The following is a 20,322-nucleotide window of genomic DNA, read 5'->3' as shown; positions in this document are numbered from 1 at the left end:
AACTGTGAGAAAAGTGTGTTCTTTTTGGATTAATCAATACAAATAATTAAAAAAATGCAAACAGGGATAATATACTACAGCTGGAACAAATAATGTTTATTCAACGATTATATTCATTGATTAAAAATGATTTGTTCCAGCTGTAGTATATTATCCCTTTTATTTTTTAAATGTTGGTAAAGGTACAGTTGAAAATATTAGTCCAGTATTTCAGTAACATGCCCAAAGGAAGAAAGAACAAACATGATTTGTTATCTGTGATTCGGCAGTCGGAGGCCTATTCTGAACAGCGTGTTGACTGCTATCGCGAGTCCCGAAATGATGCTGTGTTCTTACGCATTGTCTCGGTGGAACAGTGTACTGCTGGCCCTTTTTTCCTCTGTGCGCACAGCTAGATGGAGGTTGTCAGCATATGGATATGATAGTGCCAAGCTATCACGCGGTCTTATCTGAAGCCAAAAGAACAGATCGGCTGTGAATGCTCCACCTCTCACACACTGTGAACAGCAAATATTGAACAGTTAAATAAACCCCTCTGTCTTTTTTTCTAATGTGCATCTGAGCATGTTCTTGTCAGCGTTCAGACTCATTTTCTGTCTCGTAAACGGGAGGCCGAGGTGACTCGGCCCGCCCGTGTCAGGCTGCAGGTCTCCTCGCAGCACGCTCTCGAGATTGAGCAGGGTGATGTATATCCGGACCAGTTCAGCAGGTCGACTACGCGCACGCATACTGTCGCCTGCCTTGCGCCGTACGAGTACAATCCAACGGCAACGCAACTGGCTTCTGTTTGAGCCCTTCTCCCCTGACACCGCGGCCTCGGACAGCAAAGCGCAGCGAATGGAGGTGTTTAGTCACCTCATTGGCACCTCGTACACAGACCTGGCCTTTCGGGCGCCAACAGCACACTGCGATGACAGGTGGCAGGGAGGACCACTTTGCTCCGCGGGTCCTCCAAAAGCCCAGAGGTACAGAGTGGCACTTGGGGGCAGACGTCGGTGCTCGGCGGCTGACACCGGATCTGAGAGGGCGAGATGTTGAAAGTGGTTCCAGCTGAAGTAGAAGTGAGCGCACCCTTTGCAGATCTTACCTTTTTTGACTATCAGTTGCCATAGCTGGCCTTTCAAACAAAATGAGTTTAAGGAGTTTCACAGAAACACACACGTACGCACCCGTACACACACTTGTCACAATAGAGGGGTTGGTGCGAAGGCTCGGCCTCTCCTACTATTTATAACCAAGGGTCGGCCCACTCCCGAGTATAATTACTGCATTCTGTACACACTGCGTTTTCTTCTCATTTGCAGTGTCCAAGGTTCAGTACGTGACAATTGTGTGTGTGTCTGTCTGTGTGTGTGTGTGTTTGTGTGTGTGTCATGCTCAGCTGCTGTTTCAGTCAAGCTGTGAGTGGATCTGCATGGCGTGGCTCCCGCTGAAATAACTAAGACAGACACAGCACTGTTTGTTGTCCAGCATGACACACACGCACACGCACACACATGCACAGAGAGGCAGGCTCTTTCACCCATAGGGAACGAGCCTCCAGGCTCTTTTGTGTGAAAGGGATGAGATCATTTGTGGGCCAGACCATGGGGGATGGAGTAAGGGGTTCCACTTGGTGTCCTTAAATAGAGAAATCTCTGTTTCTACGTCTGTCTTGGTCCCTGTCCCGTCATCTCTCCGTCCTTTTGTCTTTGAATTTGGAACCTCGGAAATGAATTGGCTGGCCAGGTGACTGCCATTAACGCATTAACTCTAAGTGCTAAAAGTAAAAGCACAACCGGTTTGGCACACGCATGTAGAGCAGGACCTCCCCGGTTTTATTTATGGCAGTCGAAGGAGTTTTCCCCTGCCCTCTGGGGTTGAAGGGCTGCAGAGCCGATTGCAAGCAAGTTGAGACAAGTACCACCCTCGGAGGGAAATCGTGGGCCTCGAGGAATGATCCGCACCGGATTTTCAAACTTTTTTTATTCATACAAACAGCCTTATTGAAACATAAAACACCTAGTCCCACAGATAGTGGTACACATGTTATTTTCTGGCTTGGTCCTGTTAATCTGAAATGTTACTGTGTTCCTCTGTATTACTAGTTCCTGATTTCTATAAGAACAGGCTGTTGTACTGGAAGCAGCGATTCATTGCATCTCCTTTTTATTCTGGTCCACATTGGCCTTCCTTTCCTTGCAAAGCCGATCACAGAGCAGCTCGAAAGATCAGATAAAAATAACAAACTTGCTCTTCCGTTTCCCACAACTGGTCACAATGGCCAATGAGAGCTTTGCAGTTGATGATGTCACCCACCTGGCCTCCAAAAATAATCACTACATGAACTGAATACATTCATTTACAAAATAATTCTTCCTAGCAAGCCAAAGGTAATGACTAATTTTATTGCATCTCAATTCTTAAGAACAGTCTCTGCTGGGAGGATGTACAATAAAACGGTTAAAGACAGTGAGTGAGTTTATGGTTTGAACGGCTTTGTTTTTTAATTGTCTGACCTATGTAATCAACGTTTTCTCTCTATGTAATTTTCCATGGCCACCTTTAAAGTAATCTGCTCTGCTAGTTAGCCAGGTGTAGCATCTGTGATGCTCTCAACATTGTAAGATATTAGAGCAGACAAGAGGGTCATGGACATATCACGTTAGTAAGGCCTGAATGATAAAACCTGTTCTGTTGTTTTTGCTTGGCTTTGACTCTCTTTACTGACGGCCTTTGGCCATGACCTGTTATTTTCAGAGTAAGTTGTTAGATACTCAGAGATGATGTCATTTGTAATGTCAGTTATAGTAAACATGCTTTGGAATAATGATTTATTCTCTTATGAAAGAAAAGGTCCACGCAAATTAAAAAATCTAATTGGATTTATGGACATTTTCCAGCACTGCTTACCGTGTGTGTGTGTGTGTGTGTGTGTGTGTGTGTGTGTGCGCGTGTGCGTGCGTGTGCGCGTGCATGGCAAAATCAGTCCAAAGTGTTAAGGCCAAGGTTTAAGCCAGAAGTTAGCACCGTGGATAAAGTCGACCTTTTTTTAATACCATGAAATAAATATCAAGTTATGTTGTTCTACTGATGTAAAAATAAAAAACAGATCCAATAGAACCATTAAATAGTTCTGCTCAATATATGCTGAACCTAGCTTGCGTTGACGTAAACATAGGGTATGTTTACAGTAAACAGTTAAAGTGATTGAGTAAATGTGAGTAAGGTGTGAATGTTCATTGAAGAATTCCCAGCTACAGGGCCGTCAGAACCAAGTGTCTGAGTGCGGTACGTGTCCCCTGTGCTTCGTAGTGTATTTGTTGTGGGTCGTAGAGACCCCCCACACACACACTCCCTCAAAGTGCAACCCAGAGAAGGAGTGTGACACTCGATCGTCGGGGCTCAGGAGCAACAGAGGAACAGGTTTTCACGTGGGAAGGGAGGGGCAGAGCACAACCTTTTTTAGAGGCAGAGGCTCGAGTTTCAACACAAGACTCAATACAGTCAAAATGCAATGCACCAGTTCTCCTGCCTGTTTGACTCGGTCCTTTTTTTTTTTGAGCCGAGAAGCCTCACCATGTATGTGCCTTGCGTTTTCCGCCCTGCAGGCTGTCACAAGTGAAGAACAAGAAGAGTGGAAAAACTCCTTAATGTTCTGTTCACTTCTGTTTACGATAGCTTTTAAAGCTTTTAATCTAATCCACCGTCGACGCCATCGCCATTTTCTCGCCAGACATCGTTGTGCACAATAAAACAAGCCATTTTAGGCATGAGGCGGATTTTACTTTACTGACGGAGGACTACAGCGAAAATGTCCCTTTTTTTAAAGACGTGGAGATTAATATCCTCAGCTGGAGTAACACTAGTTGCCGCTAAGGGTCTCGCTGCCGGGCATTGTTGGGGTTTGGTTGCCATGGCAGCCTCATTACTGCGGGCCACAAAGAGATATTTGTATGGATGTGGTCGGGTGTGTGTTGTGGAGGCAGAGGGCACTGTCACAAAGGTGCACCAGCCTTTAGACCGTGTCGACAGTTGTGTGCACACCTACCACACACTGGCCTTGCAGGGGGAACACAATTACTGTTTCTTTAGTATTGCTGGTGGTAATTTGTGGCAATGTTGCGTTGATTGTCCTCAGGGCATTTTGAATCAGCGGCATGGTGATCCTTCATAATCACGGCCGAAGAGATCTGCTGGTTGCCCTGGACAGTTTTGTTTTTCTCTTCTTTTTTCCTCCTTCGGCTAACATTTCTTCGTTCCCCGCTGTGACACTTTGTGGTGATCTGTGCGCATGCTGACGGGAAGCCGTATGACTCGCGGCCTCGTTGCTTTTATACCAACAGCAGATTAATAGTGAAGACTAATGTTTGTGACGAAGGCTAAAATGCGCAAGTTATTCAAAAGAACAGAGTTGTTCATTAGGAAATCATCCAAAGTGAGAAAGTGAGACGCGGCACCCACATACGATCTTGTCCTGGAGACCTGCTGACACGAGGGCTGTGCATCAGCAAGAAAAAGATGTAATATATTCCTCTATTAGTCTCCCAGTGGGGAAATTGCAGGATTACAGCAGCTGACAGGTAACACACACAAGAGACTCATAGTAAAAAAAAAAAAGAGAAGGTAATATAAATAAACCGTAAATCTGGCGATACGATACACATCATGATGCCGCGGTTACCATTCAATACATCGCTCTGCAGCTCCAAGATGATACTTGGAGTTTCACTGAAAGTAAAAGTAGTTTTAGAAACTATATGCAAAGCTAGCGACTAGCTGGCGGGGAATAGGGAACAGCAGCTAGAGCCACATATCCCCCTCAGGAGTTGGTGGAGACCAAAACCGGAGCAAAGTGAATATTGGTCTTGTGTTTGTCAGGTGGGAAGACGCGTGACTCTCAAGTACAAGCTGCTGTTGCAACACTGCTGTCTGCTGGGTGTGTAAACAACCAGTTATTCCTATATCTTATCGGTGCATGACGGGTGTCAGAAACAGGTGCACGGCACTGCCTGGCCTGGAAGATGGAACTGCCTCCAGTTTAGATGCCATATACTTTAACATACTTCAGCTCTCGGTGGGGTTTGTGGGCGTCTGTATTGGCATTAATGCAGTAAGTGTGGAACAATATTCAATGCTTGGACATCGGCACTTAACAACCACTTACACACACACACACACACACACACACACACACACACACACACACACACACACACACCCTGAGTACATTAACTGGCCAGACTTTGGTTTAACAAGGTTGGTTTTGTCACAAAGCAAATGCTCTGAAAACAGCATTTTCCTTTTGAATAGGGGTTGGACTGGTCAGACGTAACCATGGATACAGTGCAGTAAAACCTCTTCAGAATATTAAGTCTTAAAACACATCTATGTCTCCAGATTGCTGTTGTGTGTCGTCCATAAAATAAGAGCTTGATCCAGCGTGCTTTTTAACGGAGTGGGAGAAATGTTATTTATTGTTTAGCGAGAGAGGGGGGGGGACACATCTGGAATCATTTGGGCTTTTACGAATCTTGCAAGAACAAATAAGTTCTCGCGACATTCCTCAGACTGAGTAGATGTGCTTCTTTGGAAGGAGAATACAGCGAAAGGCAATGCTGATCCTGTTTGATAACTCTCTTTCTTACCTGTGAGAACCATCTGAGCTTTTCCACCCAACAGTCGACCCGCTGAAACTTATTGTGGGAGTTAAATAACTCATTGATGCACCTTTTATTGCCATTTTTGTGCAAGGTTGAAGCTTGTATATGACATGAAACTGTCGTTTTATTTGCAGCTTGTGTTCATGAAGTTACACACTCTGCTCTTTGATTTCCCGACATTGTTTTCAAAAGGAAAATAAAAAATGGGGTTAGGGTTCTTATATGCTGGGCAAATATCCAGATGCAATTCTTCAAAGCCACCTGGACTGTGAGGCTGGCGGTGTAATTGAAACAAATCAATTTTGGCATGTTCGCGTGAGCCAAATGCCAAGTTTCTAACTAAAAAGCAGATCGATCAATCAGACAGATAAGGGTTTAAATAGGGGGTTAAGAATCCCCGAAAGCAATTCTGCACACATACTGCCATTGTTGTCCAAGACAGTGTGCTGCGTAGTCGGTGGAAATCTTAAACGCGGGCTCGAAGTCCCGAAAATAGTTTAGTTTGGTGTGGAAAGTGTGTGTAACGTGTGTCAGCTGTTTGCTCTCGTGCTGTGGCTGAACAATTCTCCTCCCGGGTAGGTCAGCCTGCACTCCTTCCACAGCACCAGCCAGCGGATGTCCTGCACGGCACTGCAGCCGGCAGACGCCAGCGTGCACTCCCGTCTCCAACTGCACCGCCAGAAACGGCCCCGTGTGCATTCTTTTTCGATTCTCTCTGACTTTTCTTGCGAAAACAATGTCGTGACCTCAAGACTCCTGTGATGCCAGTGAAGCCCGAAATGGAACTGAAGGAGAAACTACAATCGACACTGTCAATCTGCGTCATGAAATCCAGGGCCGTCTGTGCTCGCTGTTGCCGCACAAAGAGGCGTCTTTCTCCCCCCTCCCGCCACAGCTGACTCACCACTGGAAAATTGAACTTCCTGTGTTGGCCCCTAGCAGTCTTTTGAAGAAGATGTTGACGTGTCGGCTTTAGGTTTCTTTTTCTCCTGAGACAACCAGTTGCTCTCTGATGTTTTTCAGGCTTAATGAGTGAAGGGCTTCTTTCATTGGCACATTAAGTTGATAAAAGTGCCCTTTTAATTTCAATTGGATAACCGCGTCATCAACTGTTTGGTGTCCTGACTTGAACCTTCAATAGAAAACAAGAAACGCCAACTACATTTGGAAAGTTACTTGCATATGTTCAAAATGTTGTTCTTTTGACAAAAGGCCCACATTTCAAGTGTTTTATAGACTCTGGTATCTCCTTGATTAACACTCACGGTGGCATTTCCTCGCATTCCACCCAGCCCGGCTGCTCTCCCATGGCTCTCTGTGGCAACTGGAGCTTTAACTCTCTCAACATCGCTGGATCGGTGCGGTGATATACAATGACAAGAGTGTTTGTGCACGTCAACAAATCCAGTCCCGTCTCTGCTCCTTGTGTTTCCCCAGTTTGTTTGCCCCGTTGTGGCGCGGCGGTCGTAAAGGATCCTTTCATCGCCTTTGCCACAGTATTACTTAACATTCTGTGTATGCTCGCGCGCGTAATCCATCCCCGCTGTCCCACGGTGAGATGGAAGAGCTGTCCCTGACACGCACACGGACACGCACGTTCTCACTCACGTTCTCCTTAGCTGTAGTTGGGATACAGTATTTGTGATGAGCTGGAGACTGTGACTTGCAAGAGGTTTTACCAATGGCCACCGGTGTATAAATGTAATTGTAATTTTAATACCTCCATGTTCTTCTTTCCAGGTACTCCCAGCCATGATCGAGGACAAGGGTCGCCGTGTGACCGACTACTTCGTAGTGGCCGGGCTCACGGACAAATCCACCCCCCTGGAGCAGGACCTGTCGGAGACCAAGTCCAGCGGGCCCAAAGCGCCCATCACCGACTTGGCCGTCATCAACAGGTCGGCGGGAGAAACGGTGCCCGAGGGCTTCACGTGCATCGACAGCACCTACAGCGGCCAGCCAGCCAACCTTAATCACGGCAGTCTCAAGAGCCCCGAGCTGTTCCTGTGCTACAAGAGAGGTCGGGGGAAGTCTCCTCTCATTGACATCGGGTGAGTCGGCAGTTTCTGTTTATGTCAGTGTTTGTCATCTGGACTGTTCACATGCCCGCAAGAGGCTCATTATAACTCGCTTCCCTTTTCAGTTGCTGAAGGTCGGCTCCACTGAAGCTCTTCGTAGGAGTAAAACAAATCAATAAACAGTTAAGAATCATTCATTTAGACAGCAGAAGTGTGTAGATTGACAAAAGGTACAGTATAGTTTCTTGATTTGCGTAAGACTGGATTTAGCATTGCTCGTGCAGTGTCTATTCAGAAGGCCTGTCCACTTGCTTGGCTCCCGGCATTGCTGTCTGCAGCGTCCTCGACGAGCCCCACCAAGAGCACCGGGCTTCGAAAACAAGTTTTGTCGTGGCCAAACTGTGGAATTTCAACTTCCTAGTCTGTCACTCGAGAGAAAGAAAGAAAGAGAGATGTTACGCAAGCGCGTAGTAAAAGAGAGACGGTGTATAAGTACAAGTGTATTATAACAATCAAAGATCCCACCAATGATTTACTGTACTGATAATGATGCTTTCAGTTGCATTTTCCCCTCTGTATTTCTTTTATTACATTCAATGTGCCTCAGTCAATAGGCTGACAGTTCAGCAGTAAGAAAACCACCAGCAGCCCTTGTCCCATGTGATGATGCATTTTGTACGCAGGTCTTAAGACTTTCATGGAACCGCGAACTCATGGAACCTTTTGATTTCTTTTAAAAACTAGTACCGAGACATAAATGACCAGGAAGTTTTATGTGGAAATGCAGGTTTATATCTGTACATCAGAGGATGCATTAGTTTTGAAGCAAATTTGACTTCCCAATACAACAATTTAAATAACCTACCATTTTCTAAGGCTTATAGTGTTGTGTAATTATTATTATTTCATCATGTTTCCAATTGAACTCTGATGGCATGACGACCTAACTAGGTGCGTTGACTGCACCATTCCGTCGGCCTGTTGCATCATGAAGCCACGCCTCTTGGCTCCTCTCCAATGATACACTTGTCCCGCTTCCTTCTATCGTGTTATAAAAGGGAACGCCATCATGTTTCACTTCATCCAGTCCAGCGGGCCTGAAACTACAACTGCTCTTTCCTCATTCACAGGGGAGCCAAAAGAAACGTTCCCCACATTTCATCACAGGTGCTTTTGTATCTGTTAAACACGCTCTAGTGGGAGCACTGACGCAACGGCCTGAGGCATTTCAGTTCTCCACACACACCTTAGTCTTTGTCCTAAGCCTTTTTGTGTCTCTTCTTATAAAGCTGGAGTTTCCAGTCAAATGAGACGGCTCTCTGCTCATTCTCTGAAAGGATCCCCAGCAAAGTCAGGTTCTCTTTAAAGCCGGGGCTCTGTAATCTCGCTGTCCTGTCATTAGTATGGTTGATTTTAAGTGTCGACAATGTGTTTCCCTTCCGCTATATGTGGCTTTAAACTACAAAACTACAGAATTATGTCATAAGTCATGTTTCCTTTTAAATGCACCTGTTTCTGACACCTGTCGTGCAATGATAACATAAAGGAATACTGTAGATTTCAGTCTCTGCACAACCCTGTTGAGCAACGGATGTATGGGTCGGATGAACTGGAAGCATGCGTTATAGTGTGCGGTGAAAAGAGACGGAACAACTGATTGCTCAGTTTCATGTGTCCCTGCAAACAGAGATATTATAAAGAGGCCATGAGTAAAATGCGTGATAGTGTGGTCCCCTTCCTGGTTTGGTTGAACTACAACACATCAGGAAATATTCTGGTCTTATTGGTACTTTCCTTTTATGCGATTTCTGTCCTCACCTGCTAGTCTTCATCCACCGAAAGAATAAGTGGAAAAACAAGCAACCTGTAAATCATTCATTCTTCCTTCTGCCACTTCGGCTGTCGGTGAGGCCAGCAGAGCAGAGCCCGGGGGGCTCCACAGCGTCACGACTCACTGTGCCCATTAGGATGCAGTTTTTGTTGCCTAAATGAGAATTTCGCTGGCAACTGTCCTCCTGGCCTCTTTTGGTTTGTCCTGTATTCTTTTCAGGATAAGTGGAGTGTTTCAAGTGTGTTTTTTTTTGGAGGGTTGAAAGAGGGCAGCAATCACAGCTTTCGGCCTCCCACGTGGCATTGTCCAGCTGGGATGGGAGCGCATGAAGCATGCTGCCACAGAAGCCCTGCAGTCATGCAAAATCAGTGGAGACTGATTGCTTTCCTGACTGCCTCTTTTAGCTGCGCGATACTCCGCAACAGCACTGAAAAGGCAAGCTTGTGATGCACAACACATTTTGGCAGCAACCCATATTCTCCCATTCAAATTGTGTGTTTTGCTCCCAGCTTGATGTAAGAATCTTGATATGAAAGTTTCCCCTGCTTGGGACTTGAATGAGTCCGCTGGGAAATATGTCTGAATCACATCACCCATTGAATACGGCTTCTCACCGAGGCATCAAAGGGAAACTAGAGCTATAAGAAGAATGTCAGTGGCGCTGACCACACACATTGATCCTCGCTGTAAAACAGCAGAACAACCACACTTCAGTCTCCTGCTTATTGTCTCTCAGGAATGCATTTCGTCTCAATGTGGATTCATGTGTTTGCAGGAAGAGTTGCACAACTTTTTGTACATTGATTAGAGTTTATAAAATAGTTTTTGGAAGTGACAAAACCTGCATACTGTCAGAAATCACCACCTGGTCCACGGATAATGGAAACAAAAATGAGACAAAGACGATTATTTTCCTTGGTAAAAAATGTCTTGAATTCAAACCGTCAGCATTTGGGAAAACCCACACGAAAGAAAACATCCATTATTTATGTAGTTGGTTGTTGTTTTTTCTTGTGCTTTTTTCTATTTTACAGTCTTCTTTCTTTCTTGCAGTCTGTTTCATATGCTTGTTTGTATTTTGTACATAAAAGTCTTTGCCTTTTTGCAAAAAAGGTTGTTTAAGAAATGATATCCATGCCTGACGGAAAGAACTAGTCCAGGGCTTAATTGGTTCTGCGAGCCTTGTAATGTGTGTGGGCATGAGTCCTTATAGTGCCAGCTCTGGCACTGCTCTTCTGTCTGCGATCTCCATTTTCACACCATTTCTTTATCACTTTTTGCCTTGCCTAAAGACAGCTTTGCCGACTCACTCCTGGCATACGCCTCTTTTTTTGTATGTGATCTCATCGTCATTCTTGATTTATAGTGAAAAAACGACAACAATGTCTCACTGTTACTTACTGTTTGTCGTGTTTCATCAGTGTGCTGTACGAGGGTAAGGAGCGTCTGATCCAGGGCTGCGAGGTCATCCAGGCCACGCCGTACGGCCGCTGCGCCAACGTCAACAACAGCTCCGCCACCTCGCAGCGCATCTTCATCACGTTGCGCCGAGCGCCGCCCGTCCAGCCTCAGAACTCCCTCGCAGTCACGGACATCTGCGTCATCGTCACAAGTAAAGGGGAGATACCGCCACATACCTTTTGCAAAGTGGACAAGAACCTCAACTGTGGCATGGTGAGTCCGATTCTTTTATAATGAAGCGTGAGTGCACCGTCAGTCATTAGAGAAGGGTTTTGTGACATTTTCTATGTGGCTTTCAGTGGGGCTCCAATGTGTTCCTGTGTTACAAGAAATCAGTATCTGCATCCAATTCCATCAGTTATAAAGCCGGTGAGTAAAAGGTTTACCAGGTTAGAAGTTCACAGTTGTCTGTCATTGTCTTGATTTTATTGTTATTGCAGTTTAGAGAAGCAATGAAAGCTCTGACTTTGTTGCGTCCTCGTCTCTAAGCTCAAGCGATTGGAGCTTTCAATGTTTCTGTGATGCAGCACATGATATTTATTGCTTATTGCGGTTGGCATTTCTAAATTTGTTGTGTGACATTTTCACTGACTAAATGCTTCCTTAACAACTTGGCCTTTGGAACAGCTCACCGTGTTAACTTGCGTATAATCAGCGTTCTAGTGAGTGCATGCACTCACACACCCAGTGCAGATACACATGCTGGCTTTATCTTTTTGACCGGGCCTTTTCCTGTGAGGCGGCTGTGTAGTCATCTCAGACAACGGCACTTCCTGCCACGCCCAGTGTTTGTGTGTATGCGTGCATGCACGCACATCAGAATGTGTGTCTCGTTCGAACGACATGTCACCAAACCACAATTTACAATGTGAAGCCGCGTACAAAGCACTGATCTGCCCTTTTTCTTCGAGCCTCTTGCAGAGAAATAAAGCTCTAATCAGTTGCTTTTCCCCTCGATCTGCAGGTCTCATCTTTCGTTACCCAGAAGAGGACTATGAGTCTTTTCCTCTGTCAGAATCAGTCCCTCTGTTTTGTTTGCCTATGGGCGCCAAGATCGAGTGTTGGGCACCAAACACACGCGATCCTCTGCCGGTCTTCTCCACGTTTGTCTTAACCATCTCATCTGGTGAAAAGGTGAGGAGGCAACAACTCAAATTAATGAAAAAAGTATGTTTTCTTTTGTGGGTGAACTGGCCACGAAGCCAAAATGCTACAACGCTACTTCAGGGATTTGTCCGTGCCTTCTGGTTCCAGGTGTATGGATCGGCCATCCAGTTCTACGAGCCGCATCCGGTGGATCAGTTGAGCGAGAAGCAGAAGATCCAGCTGGGCCTGCTCACCGCCGTGGAGAAGAAGGTGATCCCCAACCGGCCCGTGAACAGCAATAAATGCATCTGCCTGCTCTCCCACTGGCCCTTCTTTGAGTCCTTCCGCAAGTTCCTGATGTTCCTCTACAAGCTGTCCGTCTCCGGCCCTCACCCGCTGCCTATTGAAAAGTAAAAATCTTCTTGCAACTGCTCACATTTACATTGTTTGTCGGGAGACATTGATGCAATATGCACATCTCAAAAACTCACCTTTTTAGTAGGTTAAAGGTCGTTGCTGCTTATATTTTGAAGATCATTTCAAAGCCACATTTTGTGTGTTTCTCTCAACAGGCACATCTCACACTTCATGCACAATGTGTCATTTCCTTCTCCCCAAAGGCCAAGAATATTAGTCCAGGTGACATGTTTTTTTTTTTATATCTCTTTAACCTTTTTTAGTAATGCGATAAATAATATTGTGAGTCAGGTTTTACAATTTCTCACATGAACATTATGTTTTTTTCCTCTCAGCTCTCGGCACATGACAACTTGATCCTCTCCCAGCCTGTGTGTACACCCTTGCCGCTCAGGTACAATGCTTTAAACATTGGGTGACACTTTCAATTTATTCTTTCTACTCTGACAATGTAGTTTGAAAAGTCCCAAGCACAATGACAGCATATGTAAACACAAGTAGGCTCTTGGCAACACTCATCAAATGAAACCTAATGGTAGAAACTACCAGACATCTTTTAGAGTATTTAAAGTATGGGCATTACAAAACAAGTATGACTTGCAGGTTTGTTGGATTTTTTTTTTTTTTTTTTAAGTGTAAGGTGCAAAAAACAACAACAACTTAACAATTAAAACTTTTAAAAGTCTAAGAAAGCACTATACCTTTTATTCCCCCTTCTTTTGAGATCTTTATTATCTACCATTGTTTAGTTTTTTTGAATTGCCTTGTTCTTTCCCTGCTAATCTAAGAATTGTCTCCAGTCACAAACTCCGAACCCCTTTCTGTCACGCTCCCTTCATCCCTCACGTCTCCTCTCCCGTTGAGTTCTGTTTTTCCTCTCTGCACAAACTCATCCACTCACTAACCTCCCGTGTGTTCTCCCTCCCTGTCAGCGGGGCGGACTACGGCACTCTGCTGATGAACCTGGGCTCGGAGAACTGCGCCACGCTGCTGCACTTTGTCCTGCTGGAGAGCAAGATCCTGCTGCACTCCCTCCGGCCCGCCGTGCTCACCGGAGTGGCCGAGGCTGTGGTGGCTGTGAGTATGAGCCACACCCAAACATGTTCGGTGGTACCACTGGTGAATTTTCACAGCATCCGCGGCTTTTTGATCTTGTTAAGAAAGATAAGATATTAAAAGAAATCACATTAATTCCATTATTATCACCTGTTCTCTTCCTTTTTGAACAGCCAGACCTTCACTTTACTGATCACATTAGAAATGTACTGCATGTACAGATGTGTTGAATGCATTGTATCGCTGTTGTGCATTAAGTCATGTAACATAGTGCCCAACACCCAACTACTTTTTAAGAGTTTCTATACTTGTGAAAATGTAACTTTATAACTCCTTTTATGTATGATTACCATTACATCACTCTTGTTAGGATTAAACTGCTATAAAAAAATAACCAAATCCCCTGCATGCATAAAAGCATTAATCGTGGGCTAACCAGAAACACAGCCGGTTTCATAACCTCATCTGACCAGACGAGCAGTCCGGTCAAATGCATTGGAGTACAGGAGAAGGAACATGTTTTTGACAAACACCTTTTATAGATGTCATATAGCAACATGACCAGTTTTACATGCATTGTCATCTTCTTACATTTCCTCAGACAGAAATCAGAAATCACGATTCCTCCAGTGATCATGAAAGAAAGTAATTGACTATTTGGACAATTACATAGTCACAGTAGTGCCTTTTTATTGAATCTGTGACACTTATAATACGGGTGCACAATCAAAATGATACAGGGGATTTGCAGTTATTCATTTTTAAAAAATCATTGTAACTATTACTTTGAAGTTTTTGTCGGTCATCGGAGTGAGTAAGTGATTATTCACGCCTTATTTTGAGAACAATTGAATGGTATTTAGATGCCCTTTCTAGCGTGACAGTTATACGGTCATACCTATCACTTTGAACTTTGCCAACCATGTCTCTTTGAAAACAGAGGATGTCCCAATCCTCAAAAGTCCCCCAAATGCATTTGAAGTGTCGCAATGCTTCTGCCCCCAGAGGTTGTCATGTAAAACTCTTAATTATTGTCAGCCTGGTTGTAGTAAATGTGCGTTCCTCTCTTGTCTCCTCTCAGATGATCTTCCCCTTTCAGTGGCAGTGTCCATACATCCCCTTGTGCCCGCTGTCGCTCGCCGGCGTCCTCAATGCTCCCTGTCCGTTCATAGTGGGCGTGGACTCTCGCTACTTTGACCTTTACGACCCCCCGCCAGATGTTGTCTGTGTGGATCTGGACACCAACACTATCTATCTGTACGCTGTGCTTTGATCCTGATCCCATGTCGCTGCCTGCTTTTTCTTTTACTGTGTATTTACAGCCCTCGTAAAGTGGAGCTATCTCAAATATTGCAGCAACACATTTGTTAAACCAAAATTTTTTAAAGCACAGTGCAACGTATTGTTGTGCAGTTATCCTGTTACTTCCAGCTAACAGCCTTTGTGGTATTGTGTGTTACAGTTCTGACGAAAAGAGACATGGCAACTGGAAGAACCTGCCAAAGAAGCCCTGCAAAAGCCTCATTAACGTACTCAGCAACTTGCACCACCAGCTGGCCACTGGTACAAACAGCATCTTACCTGCTCTTGTTGCTAAAGCTTGTTTTATTTGAATGGTGGAGAAAGTACCTGATACCACTCACTTATCTTAACTTAGAAAATAAAGTAAGATAAAAGGCAATAACGTGCAACATAAAATAATTAAACATAAGGGCATCATCAGGTGAAGTAAGATATATTAGGATAATCTACATCTGTTGGAGTCAGTTTTTATGTTTTAGAGATTTGATATAAAGCGTCATACTTTTCCTTTAACTTTCATTGAGGAAAATAGGGAATAGATAAATAACTCAATGTGTGCCAAGACCAAAAATAGGAACAATTACAGACACTAGCATGAGATAAATGGACTAAATTGTTATTTTATCAAATGATTGGTAGTGAAGGAAACAAGTAAAAGTTTTTGTGTGTGTGTGTATATATATATATATATATATATATATATATATATATATATATATATATATATATATATATATTATATATATATTATTATAATAGTATATCATTTATTGAACAATGCATTCAGTTATATATTTAATATAATATCCTTTTACTACATTTAGTCAGTTTTCGATACTTATATATGTCAATCATACAATTAATAATTCAAATGTTCAATGTATCGCCATACCAAGCGCCTCCTCACAAACCCATATAATTTACTTCAATTGTTTAAATTGACCTTGTAATCTGTTGTGCGTCTTTTAGTGTCAGTACCTCAAGTAGAACAGGAAACCTCTGCAGTGGACATGACCCCCATAGAGGCGGACTTCACCTGGCACAAGAAGAAGACTTCCCTGGAGATGGAAATCCAGGAGGCCTTCCTTCGCTTCATGGCCTCCATCCTGAAAGGCTACCGCTCCTACCTCAAACCCATCACGCAGGCGCCCTCCGAAAAGGCCACGTCTGCAGACTCCCTCTACGACCTGCAAGGTAAGGAAACGAAGGGAAAATGAAGGCTTCGATGACGTGTAAAACCATAGAAATCAATAAATCAATCCGGCTTCGTAAGCATCATTTACAGGCCTTAATTTTGATAGCTTCACCTCATGTTGAACGTTATTGGCATTTCTATTTCAAAGAGTGTTTTTACAAATCAATCAGCTTTCTCCTTGGCTGTAATAAGACTTCACTAATGTCTTTTCCTGGAAATTTGGGTCTCACTTCCATCCAAGTTCGCTGTCAAAGATCGATTTTAGCTTCAGACGGAGTGATACAGCATATTTCGTCGGAACAGCGACACTTCAGTTTTTGAAGAGGGATAAAAATACACGTTGAAGTGAAAACCAGAATGACTGGGAAAAGGTGAATGTTTATAAAGTTGAACTTAAAAAGTGATAGCACAAGCTGTCCTTGCCTTCCTTCCTGCAGGGCTTCTCAAAAGCAGAGACCGAGCCCACCAGAAGTTCTACTCCCAGCTCACCAAGACCCAGTTATTCATCCGCTTCATTGAAGAGTGCACCTTTGTCAGTGACAAGGACACCGGCTTGGCCTTTTTTGACGACTGTGTCGAGAAGGTGATTACCAAACCAGCTGGTCTCCGATGTGCACTGCTTTTATGCTGTTTTGTTTTGTCCTCTTCCACCGAAGGTTTCCTTTCACAAACAGGCCTTTGTTTTATATTTTATTGGCAAAATAACATTCGTCCACTGGGAGTGTGAGGAAGCCAAAATTTCCTCTGATTCATTCTGGTCCCTTTGCTCTCTTTCCTCTCCCTGCAGCTTTTTCCCTCTGATAAAATCACCGACAAGGGCACCAAGGTAATACTGTGCTTTCACTGTAATCAGATTTCCTCACACCTTGTTATTGTTATGTTTGTGATAAATGATAAATGTTCTTACCAAGAGGCATGGACATTTCCTCCTTTCTGTCTGCCCTTGAATCCTAACCTCCAATCAAATGAGTGCGTTTCACTGCCTAATTGGAAGCACGCAATATATTGTGTTTCGCTTGCAGTTGTGTACTTCCTGCCGAGTGTGCTTCTTGTAAAAGTCCTAGTTGTCGATATCGCTCAGGCTCTGGATGCGATCCTTGCTGCAGGTTGAAGGAGAGTCGTCTGAGGACACGAGACTGTTGGAGCTCGACGAGTCCCAGAAGAGCGAACACACTGTTTTTGTCATGCCCCCTGAGCCTCCGGTGGACGATGGAATGGAACCTGCATCCAGATACACGTGAGTCTCATACCCTTCGTATAGTGAAGCTTTATTAGACGGAGTAAGATTGATGTCAAAGTCTGAGGCACGTGTTCTTTTTCCTCATCCCTCAGATATAAACGTTTCCCCCGGCTGCACATGGAGCTGTTCGACCGTCCTCGGGAGTTCCGCAGAGTAGCGGAGCCCAGTCTGTCCAGCAGCCCGGCACTACTGGCTAAGAGGACAAAGCAGGTGTGTACATGCTCACACAGGCACGCTCAGTCGAGGACAGTATACCTGGCTCCAACGACCAGATGGTCTAGTTAACTTTTTATGCTCTCGCTGTCGCCATCAACTCTCAAACCACGACTGTCCCTCTTGTGCAACAGGAGATCAAGCTAGCATACAAGATGGCGAAGCGTTTCCACTCCAACCCTCCGCTGTGGGCCCGCTGCCTGTTCAGTCACTGCTACAGCCTCTGGTTCATCTGCCTGCCGGCAGCCGTGCGACTCTCCAAGTCTAAAAGCCGTGCCATGCAGCAGGCGTACAACGTCCTCCTGAAGATGAGGACCACTGAGGTGGAGGTGCTGGATGAGGTACAGTCAGATTTACCTCCTATATTATTCAATTCTTTTGTCATATTTCTTCATCTCTAAACTTAAGTCTTTTTGGCGGGATGCATTTATTATTATTTGGCAGATTTTCCTTGATTTTCTTTCCATCTCTGTGGTTATCAGGTGTGTTACAGAGTGGTGATGCAGCTCTGTGGTGTGTGGGGTCTTCCTGTCATGGCCGTGCGAGTCCTTGTTGAGATGAAGAAAGCTGGAGTGCATCCGAACGCCATCACATATGGATACTACAACAAGGTCACATACAGCCCCCTAAATTACATCTCTCTTTTAGCTCAAATCAATGTTCAGACTTTCTGTCTACCTCCACGTGTCCTCATCTGTCTCTCTGCTCCCTCTGCAGACCGTCTTAGAGAGCCCATGGCCGAGCAGAAACCGCAGTGGCCTCTTTATGTGGACCAAGCTTCGTAATGTGCTTCGTGGAGTGGCCCAGTTCAAGCACGCTCCGGACCGAACACCTTCCAAGAAGGAACCCGCCACAGGTGGGCATGGACTATACGTTTTGGGATGGATAATTAGAGACGCTGTTTCCTCTCATTCGATTTCCTTGTTTCTCACCCATTTTCCTTCTTTCTCTGTCCTGCTGTCTTCAGCAGCATCAATAGGTGGGTCAGCAATCACTGACGCCGACCGCTTGAGTCATGGGAGTGCTGACAGCTCAAATGAGGTCAACGGTGAGGAACGCAGCGTATTCACCCACAGCCACGGCATGGAAGACACGGCAGACAACCACTGTGGCACAGGTACTGATCCACTCACCTCTCAGGAGGTTCGCGCGTGCGAGGCTTTTAAACGTGAACGTCCGCAACAACATTCGCTGATACTTTGGTCCACAGGACGGCAGTCTGACCAAGGCTACGGCTCCAAGGATGAGTTGCACCAGGAGCTGCTGGAGCCTTCACATTCAGTCCTTTCCACAGAGGAGAGAAACAATTCCAGAGCCCAACATAACGGTAAGAAAAGCTCCATTCATTCCAGTGCTTCCTCATTTAAATGTGCGTGCAATAGAAACCCCATTTCCTCCTTACACATTGATGTTGTTCTATTAACAAAACCAGGAGGGGACATTGCTGGCTCAGTGGACAGTGCTGTAGCAGTAGCAGAGCCCCCCAGTCCTGTTGATGTCCCCTCGCCTGTCCCCAGCATTGTGAAGCTGTCCACAGGAAGCTTTAATAGTAGTAGAGAAGCAGGTGAGGCAAAAGAGGAGCTCTTTTAGGTTTAATGAAGAAATTTATTTTTTCAGAAATTTTAATTGCAATTTTTGTCACTTTTGTGACTTTATATGACAAGTAAATCATTTTATTCTCCATTTAAATGTTCTGTCATTGCATTCCCACATTGAAAAGGACAACCCTCACTATATCTGTACGCATTCTGCAGGTACAGGGAAGCTGTTCAGGAGACGCAGCAAATGCGATAACGTGTCGCTCCCTGAAGACGACGCCTCGCTGCCGTCGGGCGACGGAGCCAACCAGCCTCAACAGCAGCGGCAGAAGTCCTTCAGTGAGCGCAGCTGTAGCTTCAGTGCTGAAACCCGTGCTGGGATGCTCCTAGAGAAAGGCGTGGACCACATGGCCAGTAAGATGGGCGCCGATGCCCGGATCCTGGCTGCAGCGCTGTGTGCAGGCCAAAGTCCACCCCCTACTAGTGTGTCCAAGGCACTTTTTAAAGACCTGGAGGAAGAGCCTGAAGACGATCCAGGCTTGCTATTAGGGAAGCTGCCAGAAGAAGAGGGAGCAGCAGCAGGAGGAGGAGGAACAGCAGCAGCAGCAGAAGAAGAAGAAGAAGGGAAAGGAGAGGATGAAGAGGAAGACGGGACTGAGTTTAAAATGGGGAAACGAGAGAGGAAGCACACTGAAACAAGCGAGAGGGCGGACGTTGAGGTGGGTGCAGACCCACTTTCCCTCCTTGTGACCGAGAGCGATGAGTCGGCCTCCGTCAGCAGCCAGGAGCCGCCGCGCTCCATGCCCGCTGTGGTGTCCCGCAACCTGGCCGAGGAGATCGAAATGTACATGAGCCTGAGGAGCCCCTTGAACGGGAAGTCCTCTAGCATGGAGCTCCAGCAGACCCAGGGAGACTCCGCCGACCCCCCACAGCCCAAGCAGCCTCTGGAGCGCAGGGCTAGCCTCCCAGTGCCTCCTGTCAAAACTCCAACTGGCTCCCCAGGCGACACACCCAAACGCAGCCCCGCCACTGTTACTCGCTCCAAGACTTTCGCGGTAAAGACGAGGACCCCCGGCAGCGCAACGGGTAGCCCGGGTCCTAGATCGTCCTCGCTGACGGCGCTTGTCAAGTCCTCCCAGTCAGGGTCGTTGGGCTCGGTCATCAACTCCATTTCAGCCATCAAGATGGACCACCTCCTGTCGGGACCTAAGATAGATGTGCTTCGATCGAGCATGAAACAGGCGGCAAACGTGGCCAGCAAAGTGTGGGGAGCGGTTGCTTCAGCCTACTCCTACTCAGATGATGAGGTGAGCGTTGTTAAAG

At 45.5% G+C, this 20,322-nt stretch overlaps 1 protein-coding gene across 2 annotated transcripts in view; it reads left to right on the top strand.

Annotated features, from left to right (window-relative positions):
• Positions 1–20,322, top strand: part of dennd4c (DENN/MADD domain containing 4C) — a 28,744-nt gene that overhangs the window by 3,414 nt on the left and 5,008 nt on the right. The window contains exons 2-23 of one of the 2 annotated variants that reach the window (XM_068587333.1): positions 7,383–7,693; positions 10,913–11,165; positions 11,252–11,321; positions 11,917–12,086; positions 12,207–12,448; positions 12,611–12,677; positions 12,791–12,849; positions 13,388–13,532; positions 14,593–14,768; positions 14,974–15,074; positions 15,783–16,007; positions 16,446–16,591; positions 16,796–16,834; positions 17,115–17,245; positions 17,341–17,458; positions 17,596–17,802; positions 17,944–18,072; positions 18,179–18,317; positions 18,432–18,578; positions 18,672–18,788; positions 18,894–19,025; positions 19,216–20,306. In XM_068587333.1, coding sequence (XP_068443434.1) covers positions 7,395–7,693; positions 10,913–11,165; positions 11,252–11,321; positions 11,917–12,086; positions 12,207–12,448; positions 12,611–12,677; positions 12,791–12,849; positions 13,388–13,532; positions 14,593–14,768; positions 14,974–15,074; positions 15,783–16,007; positions 16,446–16,591; positions 16,796–16,834; positions 17,115–17,245; positions 17,341–17,458; positions 17,596–17,802; positions 17,944–18,072; positions 18,179–18,317; positions 18,432–18,578; positions 18,672–18,788; positions 18,894–19,025; positions 19,216–20,306 — 4,203 coding nt within the window. In that variant the 5' untranslated portion in view covers positions 7,383–7,394. Of the gene's footprint in view, positions 1–7,382; positions 7,694–10,912; positions 11,166–11,251; positions 11,322–11,916; positions 12,087–12,206; positions 12,449–12,610; positions 12,678–12,790; positions 12,850–13,387; positions 13,533–14,592; positions 14,769–14,973; positions 15,075–15,782; positions 16,008–16,445; positions 16,592–16,795; positions 16,835–17,114; positions 17,246–17,340; positions 17,459–17,595; positions 17,803–17,943; positions 18,073–18,178; positions 18,318–18,428; positions 18,579–18,671; positions 18,789–18,893; positions 19,026–19,215; positions 20,307–20,322 lie in introns of both variants that reach the window. The other variant, XM_068587332.1, reaches the window with a different exon arrangement.

Source organism: Clinocottus analis, unplaced genomic scaffold (genome assembly GCF_023055335.1).
Source record: "Clinocottus analis isolate CAN_PGR_092001 unplaced genomic scaffold, fCliAna1.0.p SCAF_21, whole genome shotgun sequence".
Lineage (NCBI taxonomy): Eukaryota > Metazoa > Chordata > Actinopteri > Perciformes > Cottidae > Clinocottus > Clinocottus analis.
This window is presented reverse-complemented; position numbering and strand designations above follow the sequence as displayed.